We start from the raw sequence: 25,455 nt of genomic DNA, 5'->3' as shown, positions 1-25,455 counted from the left end.
TAATGTAGTTTATCTGTACTTAACATTCCAAGATCCCTCTGCAGTCTACTTAACGTTTGATACACCATTGTTTATGTTCTTTATGGATTTACATTGAGTACGGTAAAAAATTGGATTCTTTCCTGAGAAGTATGTTGTAAGAACGACCGTCTCCGAGGAATCCTTGTGATATAAGAATCTGCGATGTAGCAGGAAATGGAAAACATATTTTTTTCCCAGATAGGGAGGTCTCGGAAAACCTTGAAAATCAAAGTAGAGGATTTATTATGAGATATGGGGGGGGGGGGGGGGGGGGTAGGAAGGGGTCAAGCTTAATGTGTGCAGATTAATAAATTGAAAATATTATCCTAAAATATTTACATGCTCTGAAGTTAATTTCCTCTTCTCCCATGAATTATGTGGTTATAGGATTGTTATTACCGGTACATGTATGGCCTATATGCATGTGGAATATTGTCATTGATAATGAGATCAATATTTTGGCATAGAGAGAGAGTGAAAGAGAGGGCAAAATTTTTATATCAAATATTCAATATTGATAAAACTGCTAGCTAAGCACTAATTATTTGCAGTAAAACATGGATTTTTCTGTAAGCTTTTAATTCCTGGCTCCATTAACTTGGCAATTTTAGTAAAAAGACAAGACGCTATAGCTATTGCGATTTACTATAAGAGACCCCCTATCAGTTAAAAGCGTCCATCATGTGACTTTCTTTATAATATATTCATGGTTATAGATTTCTTGTATAAAGTGAAAAATTTAATACCCTCACCCCCTTTCTCTGTTAATTTTATCAATTATTATTTCTGTTAAAATCAATGATAATATTTATGTTATTTTGCATGGCAAGTAAATTCCTATATGTATTTGAATTTTTTAAAATATGAAATCTCCTACAGGAATTTCGTGAAAACCCAATATCTTATGAGAAATTGTATGGATCCAAGCAAAATTGAACTATAGTCTTGTTCAACCAGACTTTCGGCTGTATCCGTTAATCTCTGACAAGCAAATTAAGAGACTCTATGCTTGTCGGAGATTTACGGAGACAGCAGAGCGTCTTGTTGAACGAGACTATATTGGACTCTGGCATAGGAATACATAAATTGTGCGACTTTAAAAAATATCGAAATTGTTCGTACCATTTAAAATCTGACTATTTACAAGGTATCTATAAATGAGTTTCCTTGAAAAACAATGCTTAAGAACTCATTACACCGAATTTATGGATTAGAACTAAATGTTGTCAGTGATGTTGGTTTGTGCTTAGGTCCAAACACTGTTTCACTTTCGGTTTGCCCGAGTAACTGCATAGTTTAACTCCCAAAAATAGCATTCAAATTTACATCCTATTTGACAATCAAAACAGCAGGCTGAAATTTTTCCCATCATCCATTATCTTTTGATTCTTTTTCAATATGTGTATTGAAAAAGTAGTTCGTATGATTTGGAACGTGGGAAGTGTTAATCAGAATTCTGAATCTAATGACAGATTTATGACAAATTTATAGCCAGTTTCTTCAAATTGGAAGCTAGATTCTTTTTTTTCTCTTTTCAATGAAAGCTGCTCTCTTCCAATTGGTCATAAATTTAGACACCGATGAATTTTCATTTCATATTTGAAATATGACTTTATATCATTAAGTTTAAATAAGCAAAATTTTTATGATTTTGTAATTTCAAAAGTGTAATACATGTATTCAATTAAGTATCAAATTTTGAAGTGCTGAAATTCGTTCTACTGTTTAATTTACAGTTCTCATGTGATTATTTCATCTGGATTTTATATGAAGCATCTAAAAATTGAAATATTATGACTGTCAAATTTAGAAAACTAATTTCATCCAACAACAACAACAACTTGATGTTCTTTTCCATTTGTGTGTAAAAACTTGATGTTCCTTTCCAATTGTGAGCAAAAAATTGAAGTTCATTTCCATTTGGGAGCATTGTTAAAAATGAATAAGATATCATAAGGAAGTATGGGAATCATAAACCTGCCAGTTTCCTTGCAGACTTGGCAGGCAATCAAATTACATTGAAAATTCATAAACTTCATTATGTAACAGATTATCAAAGCAAGAAATAATCAAAGCACTGAAAAATATAAGGCATGTGATGAAGGAAAGAACCTAGTCACATCCAGATTCTGAACTTTGTCACATTGATTGGCAATGTCGACCTTGCGCACACGGTAGCCATTAACCCGACAAGGTTTGCATCAGTGCCTTGAAAAGCAAAATAAGAGAAACATTCATTGATGTTTACCTTGATATCAAAAGAATGTTTGATGAAACACTAATGGCGGAAATAAGTGACAAATATTTCTGATTATTGAAATAAGCGCGATGTGTTTACTGTGTGTTTGGAAACACAATACAACCTACGGAGGCTGAAGGAAATCAATCGCATCTATTGTCAGGCCTCACTTCCTATTTATACTAATTTGCAATATGTTTATCGTTTGATTACATATTTCATGATTGTAATTTATTGATTCTCTTATGAGCATTGTTCTCAAATGTGTGACATTTTTTATGCATCTAAAAAGTAAAATGCTCAAACAAGAGTTTTTTCATTGATTATGTGCACATGGATTTAATGATTTTGTTTCATCCGTGCAGATATTTATATAATAAGCATTGGTCTTAATATAAATTCCACAGTGCTTACAATACACATTCCTGCCATTAGCTAGGACTTTGTTTCATAAAAAAAATCAGGAAAACATGCATGGAAACTATAAGGCACATTAAAGTTTAATTGGCTAAATATTGAGTATAAATGCATTAACTTATAATCTCAAATTGGTTTATTGGTTATTCTTCTGGAACATGCATTTTTTTCTATTTCTATAATGTCATCATTTAAACCTAAAATTCTTTAATTAAAGGAAAAATGCTTTTAACCAGATAAAGAATATCATTTCAGTTTAAATGTGAGAAGAAATCTGAAAATGTGTTCAAATTAATTGACAATGTATGGCAATTATAATTTATGATATGTATGGAATAAATTTGCAAAATCTAAATATTTAAAGTACTGTTGATTTTTTTTTTATTTCAATTTGGTTTTTATTAAACATTTAATAAAATTTGTACAGGTAGATGAAAACTTGCTGTCTTTTTAACTCATTCCTTGATTCACAAAATGCTTTGTGAATTTGAAGAACAATCGACTTGTTTGATTGGTACATTGTTCGTAATAAATATTAGAACTTCAAGGACTTTAGTATAATGAACTTAAATGTACTCTGTATCAGACTTATTTGGATTGTTTGTATGCATGGTGAACTTTACAGATAGAAAATTCTCCAAGGAGTTGGGTAGGAAGATATCTCGGAGCTCATTTAGTTCCATGCATTCTTCACAGCAAAAACAAAGCAGTCCTACTGCTTCTGCCACATATATCTGTTAGATTCCATTTAATAGAGTGATCCCTATTGATTCATGTAATGTGGATTCATTTGTTTTGTGCAGACCATCAGGCCTCCCCAACTGAGTATAAATTACACCAAAGTTTTGGTGGTATTAAGGGTGGGTAGCAAGGGAAAAATCAATGGGTTCTTGAATCATTTGTACAACTATATGTGCAATTTGCCTGCATTTGCCCTGTCCCAAGTGGGCATCAGACAAACTACGCAATTGCTACACATTTGGCAATTCCAGTGGGTGATTTCAGTGTGTGATGCCCACACCTACTCGGGGGCTGATAGGAGGAGCTTCCATGGAAAATAGATCCACATTGCCAGCTATTAAGTCTAATTATACACCCAAGACTTGTATATGATTGGCCTCAGAAGAATCCCTGTTTGGTCTATAATTACTGGTGTATGGAAATGGAGGGGATGAGTGCTATTTGTTGCATAAGAATATTTATATGCTCTTTCTTCATAGTACCCTGTGTTTCAATTATTCAGCATCTTAGATGGAAAGCTTTCAATGTATCAATATTTCATGCAGTTGAAGTGTACATCTAAGTACCGCTAGAGATCCTCTGCGTCAAGATAGTTAGGATATGGTATATACATTTACTGCCAATAAACTGACTAAACACTCTTTTCATTCATAATGGGACATTGAGTCAACAGCATTCTCATAAAATTCATTCATGCAATTCAACAGTAATTTGAAGCAGTAATTGGTACATTGTTTCAGTTTTGAAATTCTGTAAATGTATACCTTTTGATAACTGGAAGCTACATATTTTATCTTCTGGTAGAGACCATATGATTTTCTCTTGGCATCTGTTGATATGTAATGTAGTGCATTTGATCATGATTATAAGATCCAAAATAAACATCATATTAGAAAGAATTATATTCATTTGTTCCTTTCCCCAACCATCTATTATATAAAACAAGTTATTAGGATTGTTCTGTTTTCCAGGGGTCTTTCATTACACTGAAGTTGTTGAGGATGCAGAAGGAAGTGCTTTCTTTGATCAGGTAAGTAACATATCAACAGGTATTTTTGTAAGGGGTTCTCCTTACATATTACAGGTGTAAGAATTTGTCAGTTTTCTTACTGAATTTATTATGGTATTAATTTTGAATTGGTTTGTAAGAATCCACATTCTTATTCTTATAATGAACAGAAATACTTCAGTAAATGAGAGCTGTACATTTGTGCCATTGGCTCATTTTGAATTAGAAGTATAGTCCAAGGACAATTTATGTTTAGAAAAATAAAGATTAAACCAATCTTAAATTGACAATCATAGATCAAAATCTTCACAATTTTAGAATTCCTTTGAAAATATTCTCAAAGTCATATGATCACAATTATTGAATCCACTGTCATAAATTAGGGCTGACAGACTCTAAGATTTATTGTGTTGTAAACATGATATTACTGTATATAGGGAAATATTCGCCCCGATATTATTTTCGCCCCATTCAACCCCTAACCCTGCAAACTCAAATAACTGTCGAACTTCTCCCCCCCCCCCCCCCCTCCCTTGGATAAGTTTTCTTGATCTGTGCTTGGAATGAGTATTTGAAGTGATCACTAGAAGACTAAGGGCAGAAGTTTTCCATTTTACCTTTCATGATTTATCCATTATGTATAAAGATAGTAATTAATTTTCTATAATGTTTTTATTAACTTTTTTTAATTTACGAAAATACTATAGGATAGTGATTCTTCATCAGACTTTGAATTGAGAGATTATTAAAAGTATATCATTGCAGTAAATATATTGATTAATTTTATAAATCATAAAGCTTTTGCTTATAGATTATAACGTATCATTTTCCCCACCAGAGAAGAGAGAGGTAAAACATTTTAGTTTTTGGAAGTATAAAAACATGTTAGGATACAGGTGATCTAGGAGAGGACTATCTAAGTTTTAGAACTTGTGTCTTATCCTTTTGATTAATTCAATAAAATATGTTCAATTCAATTCAGGTGATCTAGCATTCATATGTCTGGTAATGTAAGTTCCATCATGAAAAAAGCAGAAGAGCTAATGAGATTAGGTTATATGTATGAAGTATTCATCAGGCAGGGAAGGTACCGGTATTCAGTGAATTGCCCTGATGGTCAATTAGCTTGTAATAAAAGACTTTCCTTTAGTTTCAAAAAATGTGTTGTGATGAAATTTTGTCAGACATTTGGAAGAAATTTTCCTAGTTGTGTTATTCATATTTGTAAAACAACAAAGAAAAATGTGGCCTTGATAGAAAAAAACAGCTAGAGTAATTCAATAAAGGAACACCATGCACTCTAAAGATAATAAAGACTGTATAAATACAGCAATTTAATGCTTGTTTTTGCAGACCTTCCAGTGGCCAGTGGCTAGACCCATTGATAAAGATGAGGTGGTCGAAATCCAACTCTTTAACTACAATAGATACCTGTCCAACAGGTAAGCAGGTTTTGTTGATGGTCAGGTAGCAGGACTAGACCAACCCTTGTTAGTTTTTCTGCCCCCTCCCCCCAACCTTTTTTTTTTTTTTTTGGCAAAGAACAATAAGTCTAGTCGTTGAGTCTATATTCAGACCTTCTCCAGGGGATTTTGCCTGTATATTGACTGCATAGATTTATAACAATGAGAGGATTGGGGGTTATAATTTAGATGTTAACAATGTTTGGAGATTGCCATCAATAGACTGATTTTCATACCAGGGTTTTGCAATGTGTGTATATATATACATGAAATATGCAGTCTAGATTCTACAATCGAAACACACATAAATATATTACATGGTTTACATAAAGTGAAAGTTATTACCCCACAGAGAGACTAATATTAGATTCGCTAATGTTTACCATTCTGGAAATATTTCTGTTTTGTCTTCATTTTTTAAATTATTTTGAATTAATATTTTACATGAGCCAGTTAGGATGTTAATTAACTTATAGCTCAGGAGGGGTAATTTTTTTTTTTCTTGTGATGAATTTTTAAAATTGTTTGTGTGGGTTTAATAGTCGGCTCTTTATAAATGAATATAGTGTAATCAATTTTAAAATTCAGTCAAATCTGTATTATTTGTGTAATATCTGCACATTAGAAATGTCAAAAAGCCTGAAACCCACACAATTACCAATAACATATAACCAATCTGAAACTTAAAAATTCAAAAGCTGATGAAATAGGAATTTTTTTTTTTAAATCTATAATGATAAATATGATCTGCTTACACATATTTCAAAACTTTAAAGATGATGGATACTTTATACCAAAGAAGGAAGTGGTAAAAGTCTGTAAAAAAACTCATTCTAGAATCACCAGAATGTTACATGATTGTGTTTTATTATGACATATTATATAAGTTCTCACTGGTATCATTTTTGGCTAAATTCAATGAGTCTTTATAGGATATACATCTGGGTGTCTATTTCAATAGACCTCTCTATATATATGAAATACTCAATTATATGAAAATTACATGAAACAGGTAATTTGACTCCCACATTTTGTACAAAAATGTTCTTTTTTGAAAAATTCCAGGTTGGTGGGAACGTTCCGAATGTTCCTCCAGGAGCTGGTGGAGGTCGGAAACGTCAAGATCTGCGACTCTCTGCTGGACAGTCACAATGTGGTCATGAGGGTAGGTGCATGTTAGCTGTCCACAATAATAAACACAAGTTAAGACTTCTAACAGTGAAAGGATCTACCTTGCATTGAATGTCCTATAGTGAAAGGATCATACGTCCTCTGTCTGTTGTCAGAAAACTGTTGTGACAACAGTTTAGTTGGGATAAAAAACTAACGTGGATTTATATAGTTTTAATTTAACATTTTTCTCACTCCTTTGAAAATGTCAGTTTTAGTTTTTATTTCATGAGTAAAACACACATAGATGTATATAACAGGGTCTGTACTGTATGGTATGTTCAAGCTGACCTCAGGAGGTATAGCTGGTTCATGATGTTAAGCTTCCTGACGGATCGAAATATTGAAGACATAAAGTGGGCATTAAAGTACATGTAAAAATATCCTCTTCATTATTTGTTCATTTAAATTGATCCGGCTTGACCTATAGCAATTCACTACCTGATATTTTCATACTGTGTCGGATCGAATCTCGAGATGCTTATACCTGACAAATCTGGAAAGATGAGTTATTAGACTGAATGCTATGTACACAGATTAAAAGAATTGAGTAGAGAGACAGAGTAAACAGAGAGAAGCCTGTAGGGACTTCTGAGGTTACTGTAATCCTGAATGGTTCTATTAAAGAGTTGTTCTTATAAAAGCAAATACAGCCTTGAGTGCCTTATTTTCTAAATAAACTCCCATCTCATTCAGTTATAGAGAACACCCACTTGTGTCAACTCACCTGTTTCTTTATTGCTCAAAACTGAATGTATTTGTCAGTTTGTTGATCTCAGAGAGAGGCCAAACCAATGATTTACCCAATGGCTTCAATTTTCAACAGCAATGAGAAAATCAAAATTCCATGACAATTTCCAAAATAGCTGGCATTCACATTATTGAGCTAATATTTCTTATTTCCAATTCTAGAAAAATTACAACAATCAATGTATAGTAGACTGATGTAGTACATAAAATGAGGACACATGTTTGATTCCTGATGAAGACGGCTAAATTTACTGAATTTTTCAGCAAATATATTACATTATGCAGGGTGTTTGAATATAAGTTTTCCAGCATTTTCATGACATCTAAGCTTAATTAAGGCTCTCAATTAGCCCAATGAAGTGTTCAAGAAAAGAAACCATTCCACGTTCTGAAAGTTTCATCATCTGTTAGGATTTTAGCTAATTGTTTTGTGTTTCTGAACTAATTTTGATCTACTGTGTCTGGATGGGACCTGCCAAGTCGGTATTGATCAGTTTCATGCAAGATTTCCCATCTTAGTCGAGCAGCATTTCTGTGCGAAAATGAACTGAAACGGCAATGATATGGCTTTAAAATGTCGTGAGACATCCGTCGATTGTCCCCATCAGGCGATGGGGTAATTCTGGTCAGCACATCAATTATTTGCCTGTACGTCGTCATGTCAGTGTTCTTCTTGGTTTTTTTTTTTTTTACAGAACTTTAAGATGGTTAAAAAAACCCACAAAAGACCATGTCAGCTTTAATCAAATGCCCATCACTCACTTTGGGAAAGTATGTTTATAAATCCCCATTCTGAATTTAAAAAAACAGACATTGCAACCTTAAAAATTGCTTGAATATATTAGAACTGCAAGGAGAAAGCATTAATTTGTAAGAACTGCTCTACATTTTGTCACCTATATGTTACCTTCAAATACAAACTGAAATTTCTTTAGTTCTGTCAGTGAGCAAGGAGATATAAAAAGGGTAACAGACCTATATAGCCAGGATACTTACCGTACCTTAATTTTGTTCCAATCACAAAAAAATTGCACCTTGCAATTACGGTAGTTTACTAGATCTAATACAGATAAACCATATATATGGTTCATTGTAGTATTGAATTAAATGAGAATATGATCCTTTATAAATGATAATCGCTCGATTTCTTCTTTGGTAACAGTTCCATCTATTACCACATATCTTGCTGTTTTTTATTCTTGCAAATCTAAAATGCTATTTTTGTTTATGTAAAATCTTCCAAGGAATTGCAATCACTACCAGTATATTTGAAAAGATAAAATCAGAAAATAAACACAGGTTAAACTTAACGAATTGAAAAGTGTCCTTGATTCAAATTTGGAGGGGAAAGTCATTCAATTTAGTCAAAAATTTTCATTGTAGCTTATCAAAATCTTTTTTTTGAATATATAGTGAAATTAACAACTCCTTTCAAAAATGCTTTAAAAACAAATGAAAAACAACACTTTAGCATGATGAATGTGAGATTTTGTTCAGTATTTTCTCAATCTGTCATTTCAATATATTTTCATTGGTTTTCAAGATCCCATGACAGTTTACACCAGAAATTTCAATTGAGGCAAAATTGGTGCACATGGCAAGAAAACTATAGTAATTAAAAAAGAACTTTGAATTACAAATTCAAAATGTGTCTGGATTCCTGCAGCATTTGCTTAAAATTGCTTAAAGTAGAATTCCCCATTGTCTTGCAGTGTAGTAAAGCTTTCAGAATGTAATTTAAAAGCTACATTTATCATTTCTTCACAAGGCATTGCAGAATTAGAACCTAGAGAACGGTTAGCAGTCAATGAACAGTATGGGGATGATATATATTTTCATATTGTTATCGCATTTAGTTACCTAGGAGTTTGTCTGTAGACTGTTTTCCTTGAAGACAACTTAAAGCCTGTAATAGTGTTTCAGTGTTTCTTCCATTTTTGCTATCTTATCTCTTTCGCTTTGGCTCCTTTTCACAGTTTATCTTTTAAGCCTCTAAAAAGTCTTTTATAGAGTTTATGAGCCTAAGACAGTCATGATGCATACGTATCTTCTAAATGTTGCATTTGATTGCGTAAGAACCATTGCTGTTCGGATGCCAATGATTTCTGTATTTGCTCCGATTAATTTGTCCTGTCTTGGCCAAACACAAATTGACAAAGCACTCTAATGCTTGTTGTTTTATCCACACACTAAAAATTAAGCCAATCCATTTATGCTGCTAGTGTTGAAATGTTGATGCATTGGGTATATTTTTTCAGTTTCGCATGCCTACCTTACTATAACATCAAAGTTTTGCATATATACTCCTTATGCTTTGGTGCCTTTGATCTTGTGAATTCCTCTGTGTGAGTTTAATTTTTTATTTTACAGTGCATTAATGACATTCTATTTCTGATAAAAAAAAAAATTATGAAATTATTAACAAAATATTGATATGTATATCTAGTACCCTGTTAAGTTGTGACGGTACACACACGAATATCTTGATTAATTTGACATGGAATTTATTGATTGTTATGCATAATTCCATGTCTTTGGGCATCCAAAGTGTCAACTTCTCCATGGGAAATGATAAAAGAGCCGGTTAATATTTAATCACTCACCAGATATATACTTCAGTTCATCATTTTTGTCTCTGGCCTTCAAGAGATAATCAATGCCATATCTTGAGGATAGGTCATTTTTTCTGCCTCGTGCCTCCCATTACTGTTATATGTTCTTTCTGTGATGTCAGAAATAGACTTTCCAAAGTGTAGCATATTGAATCTTGATGATTAATTAGTTTGAGCCATCAACGAGTATTTCGTGAGGCACTGAAGAGTAATTTTTGGCCTATGTCTAATGCAGACATGTCTTGAAGTATATTTGGCGCATTTGGTTATTTTCATCCCCTTGCAGGTCTGCCTACAGTCGCAGTTGTGGGTTCATTTCAATCATTTGGCACAGCCTTGAGGCATTGTACTTTATATTTGTGATATGAGTGTTTTGGGTAAATGGCTTCATGAATATCAAATAATGTTTATGTATTGTTTGGTAAATAAATTATTTAAAGATGATTTATATCTGCAAAAAAATAAAAAGGTTAAAAAGAGAGAACATACAATCTCTCAAAACTTGGTTGTTTTCAGCATAAGGAAAAACATCTCTGAAGATGGAATCAAGTCATAAACTAGCAAGCTTTTACATGCAAGAAAAAAATATGTATGTCTCCTTTGCATGAGAAGACCATGCAGCCACAGTATTGTAATGGTAGCAGCTTTTGCTATTAAGAGGAGTTTGCTTATGATTACAAATTTTTTTTACAAAGTAAATGCAGTAAAATTTGCAATTGCTCTCTAGAAATCCATTTTTAAGAGTTAAAGTTTTTCCAAAATAAATTTGAAAGATATGAAAAGATTATCAACTCCAACACAGAAATAGCTGCCTCACTTCAAAAATACCTACAAAAACAAATTTCTAAAACCTTCACCTGCAATGTTTTAGCTCACTGGTAAGACTTTCGCCATTTATAGGAACAACATTCATTGTCATCATATATTCTTTTGCACCAGAGAACAGCTTCCCAATGTTCTACATGTAAGCCTTAAGGATGACGTTTACTCAGAATGAAAAAAAAATCCACTGATGATAATGAAAAACCATCTATTGTGTGTTATAGACCTTTGCTTGTATTGTTATTTTTCACTTTCAGAAAAGTAGGTCAATGACCTACTTTTTGAGTTAATGGCCATTGAATATTTATTGAAAAATCAAGAAAAATCCGATAAAATTTTACACTACGATTGAGATTTTCTTAATTAAAAAATATTACAAATAATTAAACACTTTAAAAAATAAGATACACTTTATGAATGGTAGTGGCAATAAATAAGTACACAACATTAAGATTTCAGCATACATTTTTTAAAATAATTCAGTCCGAATTTCCTCTATCATTTTTCAAATCCCTTCCCATTTTTGATTCAATTTTACAAAAAATTGAATGATGATAATACAAAAAAACATTTATGGTATTGAACTACTTATATTGACCTTATTCTGTTGGCATAAAATTTATATGAGGTCAATGATCAAAATTTTGAGATATGGTGTATGTCTTTTATCGTTTTTAAGGATTTTTCAATATTTTAATTATTATTCGTGCCATAAGATTATTTTTATGAATAAGTGAGGTAAAACTAACGGAAAATATGCAAAATTACATACACTTAAATGTAAAATCCTAACTTTTAATATTAGACTACTGCCAAAAAACTTTTAGCTGAAAACAAAGTCTGCAAAATATAGTCCGAATTTCCTCTGTTTGACTAAAAGTCAATTTTTGTTTGAGCCTAATTTCATAATAAAGTAAAACTATTGAATGTTTTGTCAATAATAATTCATTTCATAAATACTTTTTGTGTTTAGAACAAATTTTACTCATTACATTGAACTTTATAACAATCGGAATTTGAGAACTCAAACCCTGAGTAAATAACACCCTTAATATTCTACTTCTTAACAAGTGCCCAAGTCATACATGTTAACTCTACCGATTTACGCGGAAGTCTACCGCTTTTTAGCTCTGTCTCCCGCCTACCGCTTTTATTCTAAAATCTACCGCTTTTCTTCAAAATACGTTCCTTGTTTTGGTAGATAGCCATTTTGGAAGCCATTGTGGTCAAAAATTCTCGTCGGGTTTGAAATTAGCGCGTGACTTTGAATCGGAGGCACACAAATGCTTTATTTAGTCGCTTGGATGACAAGTTTTCAAGCATGTGTTTTACATTGAACGATGAAAAAAGCCACCTCCCGTGATTACATTAATTTAGTTACAAGACATGTCGATATTATCCTCGCAATGGAAAAAGAAGCTTTGCAATTCCACACGTGGCTTTAACGAGGATGGAATATATATCTTTTAACTTGGCCATTACAGTAAACTTGACTTACAATTTATTGAATGCTGCATTTGTAATAAATAAGCATGTAAACATCGTTTTGATATTGAAAAAGAACACATGAATTCCTACTATAGTTCTTACTGCTCTTATATGATCAATTTTGGTAACTTAACCTATTTTTCTGAACAAAGGTAATTGTTAATTAAGGGCTCTGCACTCATTGACAAAATATTTTTCCTTAAAAATAGCTTACCGGTAATCATTATAATGGTAAATGCATACAAACATTTTTATTGCTAGTGTTAATTTTACTAAATTTCAAAAGTCTTATATATTTTAGTTGATATCGTTAATTACTAATCAGAAACCCTTACTACATATGTAGTACATACAAATCTGTGCTTTGGAATATACGGGAAAAAGGCCGCGCGCGATGTCATGCTACCGCTTTTCGGTTTAAAATCTACCTATTTTTCATCACTGTAGGTTAACATGTATGGCCCAAGTAAACATTTTTTGTGTCACTTAAATATATAATATACATGTACGTTGTGCCATAGAATATGTAGTGCCCCCCCCCCCCCCCCCCCAAAAAAAAAAAAAAAAAAATTAAAAATTTTTTTTAGTTCTGTCAAGTTTCATTGATAAATTCTTTACATGCCCTTTGTGCCACAGTAAAGGGAAAAAAAGACCGAAACTGCTTAATTACTTATTCATAATTTATTTTTACTTAAAGTGCACGTGTAAAGTCACTAGTTCTCTAATAGTTGTTATAAAGTGTTACTTTTGGTACAGTTTTTAATTATATTTGTATGCTTTATTAATGTAAAAAACATTTTCTCCTTCATATTGATTCCAGTATAAGTCAGAAAAATTCCACAGGGAATTTATGAATGAAAGAAACCTTTTTGTATGCATTCCTTTTGTGTATTTTATCATATCATAATTTAACATGATAAATATATGAAATGTTCCAAATAAATACTCTTTTTTAATGGCACTCCTGTGGCAGATTGTCAATTTGCAGTATTATTTTAAGGTAATGACATACATCCTTGAGTTGTAAAAATGGAAGTTGTTGCAATTTATTTAATTAGCCAAAGTACCACCATCAGAAAGTCTTCACTTTCAGATGCCCCTTTTGTAGATATACCTACGTCAGTGGCCTTTGAGAGAGAGAGAAATGACTGTCTGTGAATACAGGAACTCTTATATTGATTGCTCAGGAATTGGCTTCTGGGGGATTCTGCCATCCACACAGGGGACTCTATAAAGTGTTCGTAATTACTACCTTGGACAGAACCTGCCAGAATATTAAACATTGACCATCCTATTCATGGCTACATGCTTGTTATTCCCTGCTATATTAAAAAGTTCACGACACGACCATGAGCAGCTGAGTTGACACAGTTGCTACTAATTTCTATTTATTTGAAGATGCATGAAGAAATTAGCAAGCCATGTTAAATTAAGTAAAAGTTTCAAGATCTGCTTCACCGTTCAGAAATAAAAGCCTGCAGTTTTTTGCAGCTTTTATGCATTTCTAGAGACACCAGTTCTCTTTTCCCGGTATTGATCGAGTTTATTTTTATGAAATCTTGTTATTAGTCTCATCAAGGCTCATTAGCAGTTTTTATACTCTTAATAAATTTTGCCAGTGCATTAATGAAGACATGAATGTTTTATTTGCTCTAAGTTCTGTGGAGTTCATTGGACTTCTATAGTTAAGCCCCACTGACCTAGACCAAAGCTTGGGGGATGATTGGCTCAGCACAGCTATCTAAGTTCTTCAGCTTGACAGCTTAACCATAAGCACCATTGATGCTCCCTCGTAATGATGCAGACATACCAGTACACATATACCAATCAGATTTGTCCTCACTGTATATAACTACAGAAAAAACTCTCAATTCTTATTGTAAAGTTGGGAATGACCTTTGGCACGGAATGTCCATTCATTGCCATATATTTCACCTGTGTTCTTGGTTTCCAGTATGTTTAGGTATCTTTTTGAAATGGTTATTGATATATACTTTTGCAAATGTATGATAAGTACAGGCAATCTGGAATTGCAATGATCACAAGAAAGCCAAGAATTTCCTCTTTCTGCATTATCATTCCATATAGTATTGTAATTTGCGACACATTACTGTGCTGGTAATACACTGGTATGCATCTTAAAAAACCCATGGGACCAGTGTTCTGGGGTTGAAATGAACAATCCAGAAGTAGCTTTATTCTTTGGAGAAACTCAATCGGTATATACTGGTAACTGTTCTTAATTTTTTCCCAGTGTTTGGTATGCTCTTGAAATCAACCATGCATGATTTTATCATTATGGTGGAAATTTCTGTCTTGTTCTGGGAGTGTTTCAAAAATATTTTGAGCATCGTGTACCCCTGAGGATCTTGTCTCAGCTAGATTGCACACCTCCTTGTTTGGGCGCTAGGTGCAGAGCTCATTCTTTTTATGCCATTTTATGCTGGCATATATATAATTAACTTTCTCTTAATTTGATTTAAAGTACTGGTTTGTCACTTTAGTATTCAATTGACTGTCAGTGAGCAGATATTAAAAATCAGTTTTATAGCTAGTCTACAAGTAAAGCTAGACAATTAAATGAGATTGCATAGCCATACCAATTTTGCTTGGTCAGTGTTAATTAGGACCTGTTCTGAAAGCTTACAGGGCCTAGGGTGCAGTAAAATTAAAAAAAAAATTTGGTCAAAGTTCAAGGTCATGTCAGACTTGTAGAAAAAATCCTTTGAACCATATATTCTTTCCCCATAACCCAATCTTTGTCAGCCTTCACATTAAGGGTGATTGTGGATTAAGGATGTAGTGACCTTGAACCACATCACTAGCTTAAATATTGAGCATTATATTATTAGGAGATATCATTTGCTTCTAAAGTTATTTAAACTTTACCAAAACACTGTATGTAGGTACCATTAGGTTCTGAGTGACCTCGAAATAAGTTTATATATATCAAATGCCTAGGTCATTGTAGACCTCTATATAAAATTTCCTTTTCAGGGACTTATTTTTCTATCTTTTGTATTTCACCCACAGAGAGCTTTTCAGATAAAGGGTATGTTTTTAATAAAATTTCCTAGATTTCTTAGTGAGAGGTCAAGGTCAAAGCAAAGTCCTATCAAATGATTTCCTCCCTAATGCCCTTTCTTAAAGTTAGGGCTCTTTGAGATGTTGACCATCTCAATGATGTCTATTTAATTTATAGTTCCTGATGTTAAGTATTTTCATTAATTAAGTAAACTGATGTTTTACTATTTCAAAGTTTAAAATATGAATTCTATTTTCCAGACCTCCGTGACCTTTGAACTTGTATACAATGCTCCAGATGGATCAGTCGGTATGTGGCAGAAAGGAGGCTTTGATAGACTCACCTCTGAAGAACTTAGATCCCCCCTCACTGAGGAGGATCAGAATTTCCGGAATCTGGAACGCAGCAGTGTGGACTCCGAATCCATCATCTCCACTGGCAGCCCATCCAAGTCAATCCATGGATCTAAGCTCAGTCTGGAGTCCAAGAGGTCAGGTGGAAGGTCACCAAGGCAGTATGTATCAATAGTTCATACAGAGAAATTACTGATTTTGTTTGATTGGCTGGAAGGATAAGCTTTGTGATCTCCATCCTAGAGAGTAATTTTAAACAAATTTATAATACGGTTCAGATTGCTATGAAGTATTAAATAAAGGGCTTTTTTCTGTTAGCTAGTATCCATCCAAATTTTAATTTGTTTTATTTTTCGGGGGTTTTTTTTGTTTGTTTTTTTTATATAGAGTTAATGCTATTCATGATTTGAGTATGCTATTACAGAGCTAATAGTATTCATTGTTTTTTGGGAAATAAATTGCATTCATCCCTCTTTCTCTCCTGTGTAATGAACAAAAGGCCACTGACCCATGTGGGACCATATGATTTAGCTACCTACCAAATGATGGTGATAGAGGTTGCATAACAGAGTTCAGCCAGAACACTGTAAATATTACATCATCCAAATAAAAATAAAAATATGAAACCTTAATATGATTTACGAAAGTTCACATCGTATATAACCAGATATATCAGAATTTTTACTGGAGGCAGTAATGAAATAATCTTATAGCAGCCATCAATTTTACAAGATTTGTGACACTGATTGTTCTGATGAAAGTGTTCAAGTACAGTGCTCACAAATGGAGATTTGACACTTTACAAAAGGCCGAAACTAGTTCTCCAATCCACTGTCAGATCTAGTTGATGTATATTCAATCATACACTGAAATGCACTAGAGCTAGAGGGAGTAGTGTTGTAGGGCTACATCTACTGGGCTCTTAGTGATGAAATCTTTTACAGAAATTCTTTTTATGGCCAACCAACCCTGAAACTTAATACTTTCTAAAATACTTTCAATAACTGTATACTTATTGCTTTATTTTTCAAGATTTGTACTTTTAGCCCCCTTTTTCACACAAAAGTTTTTTTTTTTTAATTTATTTTTTTGAATTTGAAATGTGAGATGTAAGGAAAATGAAGCAACAAATGTATGTGTAAGTAGTGAAAATTTTGCCATAGACATTTATACCATTGGCTACAGTTTTTCTTGAATTCATAGTTAAAACTTAACACCACAGAAGTTAAGACTAACAGTATCATTTCTGCAATGTAGAATATTTAATACAAAGATAAAGGGAATTACCAGTATATTTTACAGCTTAATTTGTCTCTCGATCAGGTCAAATCAACGTGTAAAATTGCGAGAAGCACACTTCGCGGATTTTAAATTCTCGCCATTACTTTCTGAGAGTTGACAGTTATAAAAAAATAAGGTGAAATGTTCTACGTTCGCGATTTTATATTCTTGTGATTTGATGCAAACCAGCGGGATCGCGGAAATAAGTACTCGCGTAATATAAAGAATTCTCTGCTTTTACAACATCCATGTTGAACAACTAAATATGGTGAAAACATATAATTAACAGAGTTTTATTTCAATCAACTTAAAATGCAAAACTCCAGGTTAACTTTTGTTAATTCTCAGTAAATGCAGACAGTCTAAGTGGGTTATCAGTTTAATGAAGGAACAGAATGGGGATTTGTATTGTGTAATAAGATAGTTCGCCTCATCAGGTACATGGTGGTTGGTATTTTCATCAATACCATAACAATGGTTCAATGGATGCTGATTGATAGCATGTGTCTGAAACCATAGAATCCCATTCACAAATTTACTCAGGAATCATTGGAAAAGGTTTTGATGGATGATAGTCCTAAGCTAGCTGGGCTGCTTTCAAAACGGATAAAATGTGTCAGTTGGAAACACTGTATCTCTAAAATGAAATAAAATCCATCATTTATGAGCTCATGGTGCGAAAATAGATTTGTTGGTTTACAATGGCTCCAGGTTTTTTATGTAATTCTCCTGTTGGTTTTAACAAGTAACAATGTGACTGTCTGAACACATGGTTGTACTGTGTAGGAAATTCACTGACTGCTTGAATTTCCCATGGGAAGCACAAGAATACTCCATCTATAGACTTAATGGGGTTTATATCTGTACTTGGGAACCTCTCCCTAAGCTATAACTATCAATGAATGTGAGACTCCGTTACCCTACTACAGGCAGTTACAGTTCACTGTTTCATCTTTCACTTACAGGTGCAGAACTCTTTTTATTTTTTCAAAAGACGTTTATATACTAATACTGTCAAACTTCATTATCTAGAACTATAGATGGGACTGTTAAAAACTTCGAGATATTCGAAATATTTAGGGTAAAATACTTTAAAAATAAGTGGATGTGACTTACAAATCACTTCGACATATCCATTGTATTCGGGATATCAGTATTTGAGATAATTAAGTTCAACCGTATTAAATGCTTACCATTACCAGTGAAATAAAGCCTATAGTAACAGGCAAAACAGTTTTCTATGTACCTGTACTATGATTCCAGAGGGAGAAGTAAACCAGAATGGATTAAGAAAGTTGTTATCATACAGGGTTTGGAAGTATAATCATAACCCTGATATCTTGCACTGATATCCAAAGGAAATTTATTGTCTTAGGCTGATACAAGATTTTAATTTTTTTTAAAATTGTTCTATGATAATTATTAAGTTGCAGACATGCAAGCACTAATCGTTTGGACTTTGAAATGATAGAAGTCAAATTTTATGGAACTCCAAAGAGTGTAGTATGCAAAAGAGCTTCTTAACAATTATAGCCATGAGTTCAGCTAGTGAATATATATAAAGCATTTTTTTCAGCAAATCCTTTGGGAATCATAATGCCTCAATTAGAAATTCAAACTAATAAACTAAATTTTAGAGGAGAGTGAAAGACAACAACAGTAAAGTGTTTGTAGTTTTATGTTCCTATCAGCCTCTGTAGGCTCAGAAGCAACGACAAAGGCTTGCACTTTGTCACCTTATATGGATCTGTATGGGGTTGTTGGGAAACAATTTATTTTGATGGCTCTAATCCTCTTTATAAAGTTGTAAAGTCAACATCTCTGTTTAACTTGACTTTCATTACACCAACTAGTATTGGATTCAGAGGATAAAGTGCAACTTTTATCTTTACATATTGATGTTGAGGATAGTTTGAATTGTACTCCTGTATTACCATGTAATATATTATGCATGCATGCAGGACTTCATTGGTTGAAAAGTCGGTTTTTAAAGTAATTGCATGTTTGACGTATTTTCAGGATTCTGATATCACAATGTTAATTTCACATTGGAGACATCCCCTTACAAACAATTCTGAAAATTTGTCATTCTAAATCTACAATAAACTTTGCATTTGTTAAGTTGAAAATGGAGCAGATAAGATGGCAATAAAACTTTTGTGTGGGTTGACAGAAAGTATCAGATTTGGGACAGTAATTATTTCAAAGAATATCGGATCACGAATCCCTATTTCTCTAGAGGAAATGCCTGCATGGTTGTAATGGTTCAAAGATAAACAAAAGTTTTCTTGAAGTTGCTCTGAATAGTTCCATTTGATAGTTAAAGGCAGTGCGTATATGGTCATCCTTTTGGATATGATAACACTTGATAAAATTTACTTTTTGGATTGAAATTGCAATTCAATTGTACTTCAAAATAAATTGATGTATTAATTATAGAGAAGAGTATATTGCTAGTGCATGTATCTGCATGATCAAGGGGTAGTTTTTCATTGCAGTATTTACATTATTCAGATAAAAATTTCTTTGATAAATAATAAAACCACCTATTTGTATAAATGCTGAAAATAAATTATTGATTAATAAATAAGATTTTTAGAAGTCTTTAGCAAAAAGTTGTCAACTAAACAGAATAGCAACCATTGATGATAGAAAATTGTTGTCTTAATTGTTGACAACTACAACTAAGACAGCCTTAACTTATGTCCAGTGTTCTTAGTGCATGAATGTCATTGATTCATTGACCATAGAGAGGACATTAGTGCAAAATACCAAGCTACATAAAAGTATGAACACTGGACATAGAGTTTAGGAAAGACTTGCTTTATATTTCAGTTTCAATATGTAGTACATGTATTACTAAAAGTAACTTGCAAAATTACGATTTTGATAGTATTAGATCAACAATTTTAGTTTCGCTGCTCATTTTTTTTTTTTACAAAATAGGCATCACAAATTATTTAGTTATATAGAAAAAGTAATAATAATGTCAATTTAAGATACTGAAATTTAGTGTATTTTAAGGTACTGACCAAATAATATTAACTGTACAGTTATGAAAAACCCACAATATTACAAAGAAAAAAATTAACAGAAATTGCCTTTCATACTTGCCAACCTCCAACATGTGAAAATCTGGTCATGACCAGATTTGGAAAGTAAAAAATCTGGTCATAGCGCGTAACGACATTCACGACATATTTATCATGCATTTCGTAGGTATATACAATAGAAATATGTGTTAAAACTTATATGTAAACAGTGTAATACTTTATTGCAAAGAAGCATTTTAACTAACAGTTGCTGATTTTGAATTTTGTAAAGTGATCTGACACAGAAAATGGTAGGTTGTGTTCAGCTGAAAAACAATGCAAAAAGAGTTTCTGCTACATTAACCTTGCTTTTGAACTCTGTAAAGGATGGCATGAAAATTGTAAGTGACTTGGAAGACTTTTGTGTATTTCAAAGCATTCTATACATGACTTAGCGTTTTTGAATGTTTAGTCTGATCATTTTGGGCACAAAATCCAATATTCAAATGTGCGTTACATAGAACGCAAAAGCCTCGTTTTGTACTCGATTACTTTGTTTTACCTATGGGAATTCATTTTCCCAGATATGTTGGTAGGTACAAAAATATCGTTTTCTTTTTGTTGGTTTTGATTCCGCTGGCCCCGATGAAGACCTTTTCTTATTAGAAGCCATCACAATTAATGATTTAAACCTTCGCTTAGTCAAAACAACTCACGATAATAATTACACTTAATGTGTCTGTTATAGCCATCGGCATTGTTTACGCGTTACGTAAATCAGCTTGGGTTCATAACTGGAAGTCAAACGCGCAACGTATTTCACGAACCAAATCCGGAAATTGGGAGATTTTCGGGTTGTTCGACAAAAATCGGGTGAAAAGCATGACCCGCCGGGTCATAAAAAATAATCGGGTGAAGGGTTGAAAAATCGGGTGTGACCCGACGAAATCGGGTCAGTTGGCAAGTATGGCCTTTTGATTGGACATTAATACAGGTAAAATCTGTAAGAAGTTAAAGGAGGGAATTTATTTCAAATTACTTCAGTTGCAAAATAGGAATATATGAAATAACCAATAAACTATTTAGTTTGTACAAAAATAAAGGAAACATGTTAACTGCTCTTAGTGGAAATATTTTCATTTTTTAACATATTAGGTGTAAGTGCATTTGGAAATATAATGATTTATTATTATGAATTGAATTTCTGAATAAGAGTAAGCTTTCAATTTATTCTGTAAATAGGAAAAAAAAAACTGGCAGAAAGCTCTCAATGTACAGTAGTCATTATATCCTTTATGTCTTGTCAAGAAACTGCACCAAGCTTCTCCAACCAGCTTTGTACTATATTTTTTTCTTTATTTACTATATTTATCTTAATGATTTCTTTTTTTATGTATTTATACCTTGGTATGTAAAATATAGCAGCAGCATATTTAAGAATAAATGTCAAATATGGCTGTTTTTTTCTTATTTAGCACCAAGAATCTGTCTTCTGTGGTGAAGATGATGATGACGGTCTCCAAACAGCGGGCGGGCGGGGGCGTTCCTGACATGGACGACAAACAGTCGCTGATAGATGACTTAGAGACAGGTGATTGGTGCCTCTCTCTCATTTGCTGCTATAATGTAGTCCTCTACGATTATTTTTATCAGACATTTTCTCTCCTCCACCCCCCTCCCCCAAAAAAGGAGAGGGCTAGATTATTGCCCTACTCTCCCATCTATTTGATTGATTTATACTCGGTTAAATTTGACTAACATAATTTTGCATGAAAAGAGCATCGATAAAAAATTCTTATAAAATTGTTTCATATGAAATTATAATTTTATTTGAATTTCATGTAAAAATTTTCACACAATAATTTGATATGAAAACACTTTGTGTCAGATAATACAAACTTATATCATATTCACTTGAACACTTCGCATGAATTTCTTGTGAATTTTCTTACAAGAAATTCATGGTAGTGCCTTTTAAATGTAAAAATCACTTGAAAAATATTTGTGAAATTTATGTGAAACACATTATGCCTGATTCATGTCATTCTGAATCTTCCATATGGCATTAAATTCTTAAATAGGAGATATGAGAGAATTAGATAGTGCGGTCAATGTCAAATACTTGATATTTGTCACTCTAATCAGTGCCAGCAATTTGACTGGTGTGTTATGCATTAAGAAATACAATGTACTTGTTTTGATGAGGGGGGAAAATTATTCTTGTTTTGACAGATGCAAGTCTAGATGCAAAAGCTGCAGAGATTGCCTCAATGGTGGGAGGTGGAAAGGACAGTAATCTTGACGACGACCAAGAAAGTGAAGGTCACGGTTCAATATCAGCAGGAATCCCCAGTTTTAAAAGGTCATTATTGATTCACTTAGTACTCTGAAGCAGCTAAAAAAAAAAAATTATAACTTCTAAGGTTTTGTTTTTGCCTATAGTCAATTGGTATGGCATTGACATATATCAAACTGCATGTAAATTGATACATTAAGATTTTTCTAAGAGATTTTGTTCTTTCTTTGATTTGTTTTTTTTTTTTGCAATGTCTAAATAGGTAAAATAAATCGTCTTATTAGCTCCATTTAGGAAGATCCATTTAGATAAACACAACGTAGAGTTATGCAAGCATCAAAATTAATGAAGCTGTTTTCTGTTAGAAGTTTAGTTTTATTATTTGCTGCATCCTTCTGAAATTTGCAAAGAATGATTATAGAATAGAGAATAATGAATTCAAATTCTACAATAACAGCTATAATTTAAAGATATTATATGATCGATGCAGCCCACACAATTGATGTTAAATATGGAAAACAGACAAAGCAATCAAGAAGTAAACCTCAAACGGGATTCAAAACTCTTTGTTGCAAGCATTACTGGCATTAGAGGGTTTTTTTTCAAATTCCCTTAAGTTAAGGATTTTATCAAATAAAAATGAGGCATCATTGAGAGATTTTATTTTAGATCCAAAGACAAAGTACCAAGAATAGAGCCAGCTTCTATGAAAGCTCAGGATTTTCAGGTTTGTCTGCTATAATGCCTTGATGGACGACTTCAGTTGAGTTAATTAACTTTCACACACTCCACTATCCATGCAGTAACCATGCAAAAGCGCTTACGTATACATGAGACATTTCTCAATTCTAGATAAATTCCATGAAAAATTATTGGCAAAATTATTTCAATTTATAAGATACTATCAAAAAAAATATTTCATTAATTTGATATGTTAAGATACTGTATGTTTTACTGTGACAATTCATGACTGGATGGCACTCCTGAATTTCACAAATACTTCTCGCAAGCAACAAGAAATTGGTTCAGAGTATGAAATAGTTTTGTATTTTGGACGTAATTTAAGGTGTGTATCACAGTGATAGAGGCGCGGCAGCTGGCCGGGCTCAACATGGACCCAGTGGTTTGTGTACAGGTGGGGGACCAGAAAAAGTACACCAGTGTTAAGGAGTCCACTAATTGTCCGTACTACAACGAGGTAGGCTCCAGATATAGCAACACTGCAACTCTAATGTGAAAGCTGGCATTTCTATCTTGTAGATTTCACTTGCTGAGATTGCAGAAATCTTAATTTCATAAAATTCTAGAAGAAATTGATAGGTGATCTGAATTCCTCTATCATTGTCTAAGTAATTAAAGGTAATGTTGACAAATTATAGCTTTTTTATTTTTTTTCCACCAGTATTTTGTGTTTGATTTCCACATGGCCCCAGCGATGCTGTTTGATAAGATTGTCACTCTGACGGTGAGTATTTGTTGTAAATGTCTCAAATTAAATGTCCAATCAATGCCCAGTATTTTCTTGGAAAATTCTTCATATATGAATTGTTTTGAATGTTGCTGTCTTAATTTTTTTTCTTTGGTGAAGAAAAAGGTCAGGAAAGTTTATTGATATATGTTAATGTATATAAAGAGCAATTGATCAATTTTTTAAATGCTAAACATTGCAGCATTGCAGACAATCAGTAGCCAATTTATAAGCGATAAAAAGAGTTAACTACCCCATGTATTCTTCTATTAAATTGTAGTGTAACGAGCCTAATTTTGTTTTTATGAAGCTGGTAGTATCAAGACCCATAGATCTTTATTTTGTTTTATTTCTTGTAGTTAAAAAAGAATAACTTTTTGCACCAAAAGATTTGAATTTAGTGCTTGACACTAAATCCAAATTGGACAGGTAGCCATTATAATTATGAGATTAAGCAAGATTTAATTGTTCTTGCTGTCCTATAAACAATTCTTCTAATGCAGTTATATGCATATAAAATTCAGAATACAATTTTGCTTATTGTTGTTTTATTATTTTATTTTAACAAAGATGATGATTATGTTATTTATATATTAGGTCCTTCATTCACGCAAATTATTGCGTGCCGGCACAATTGTTGGATTTTTCAAGATAGATGTTGCAACTGTTTATCTACAAAATGGTAGAATGTTTTATTTTTTCCCAATTAAGTTTCCCCATTGGCATGTTTCTTCTGGTGCATGGTGGCACAGTATGGGCAAAATCTCCATTTTTTTTTCAAAGTCTTAAAAGATTTTTGAATTGAGAAAATATCACAGAACTGTTGAACCTCAATTATTGCTAGAGGTAAAATGACATTAAAAAATGGAGATTTTTACAGCTTTTTGTCCAATGCATGCTTGTATATTATGTATCATATTGGTTTTCACAATCACTGTTTTTTGTACATTTTTATCTAAGGTAATCTAATTTAGATTTTCCAAACTCTTACAAACCTGAAAATGTGACTTTTTGTGATGCATAAAAAGAATCAACTTTAGAATTGTTGAAAAGTTTAAACATATAGCTTTGAAATGCTTATTATTGGACAAAATGCTCTCTAATTGTATTGATACATCAAAAAAGAAACCCATATGGATCTTAACCATTACTAATGAATCAATGACATTGCAAATCTTCTGATGGAAAAAATAATAATTGCTCTCTCCCAAAATTTCTTCTAGAAATATCATTTTTCAGTCCTCTATTTTTGCTAATTATATACATGT

General features: G+C 32.6%; 1 protein-coding gene across 12 annotated transcripts in view; it reads left to right on the top strand.

The window, feature by feature from the left end:
* The window catches only part of LOC128168023 (otoferlin-like), an 86,779-nt gene that overhangs the window by 4,415 nt on the left and 56,909 nt on the right, over window positions 1-25,455 (top strand). For 11 of the 12 annotated variants that reach the window (XM_052834085.1, XM_052834092.1, XM_052834087.1 and 8 more), the window contains 9 exons: window positions 4,390-4,448; window positions 5,781-5,869; window positions 6,956-7,055; window positions 16,018-16,271; window positions 21,899-22,014; window positions 22,656-22,785; window positions 23,389-23,446; window positions 23,786-23,917; window positions 24,122-24,184. In XM_052834085.1, coding sequence (XP_052690045.1) covers window positions 4,390-4,448; window positions 5,781-5,869; window positions 6,956-7,055; window positions 16,018-16,271; window positions 21,899-22,014; window positions 22,656-22,785; window positions 23,389-23,446; window positions 23,786-23,917; window positions 24,122-24,184 — 1,001 coding nt within the window. Of the gene's footprint in view, window positions 1-4,389; window positions 4,449-5,780; window positions 5,870-6,955; window positions 7,056-16,017; window positions 16,272-21,898; window positions 22,015-22,655; window positions 22,786-23,388; window positions 23,447-23,785; window positions 23,918-24,121; window positions 24,185-24,784; window positions 24,870-25,455 lie in introns of all 12 variants that reach the window. The other variant, XM_052834084.1, reaches the window with a different exon arrangement.

Source organism: Crassostrea angulata, chromosome 10 (genome assembly GCF_025612915.1).
Source record: "Crassostrea angulata isolate pt1a10 chromosome 10, ASM2561291v2, whole genome shotgun sequence".
Taxonomy (NCBI): Eukaryota; Metazoa; Mollusca; class Bivalvia; order Ostreida; family Ostreidae; genus Magallana; species Magallana angulata.
Note: the sequence above shows the minus strand (reverse complement) of the source record. Positions and strands in the feature narration are given on the sequence as shown.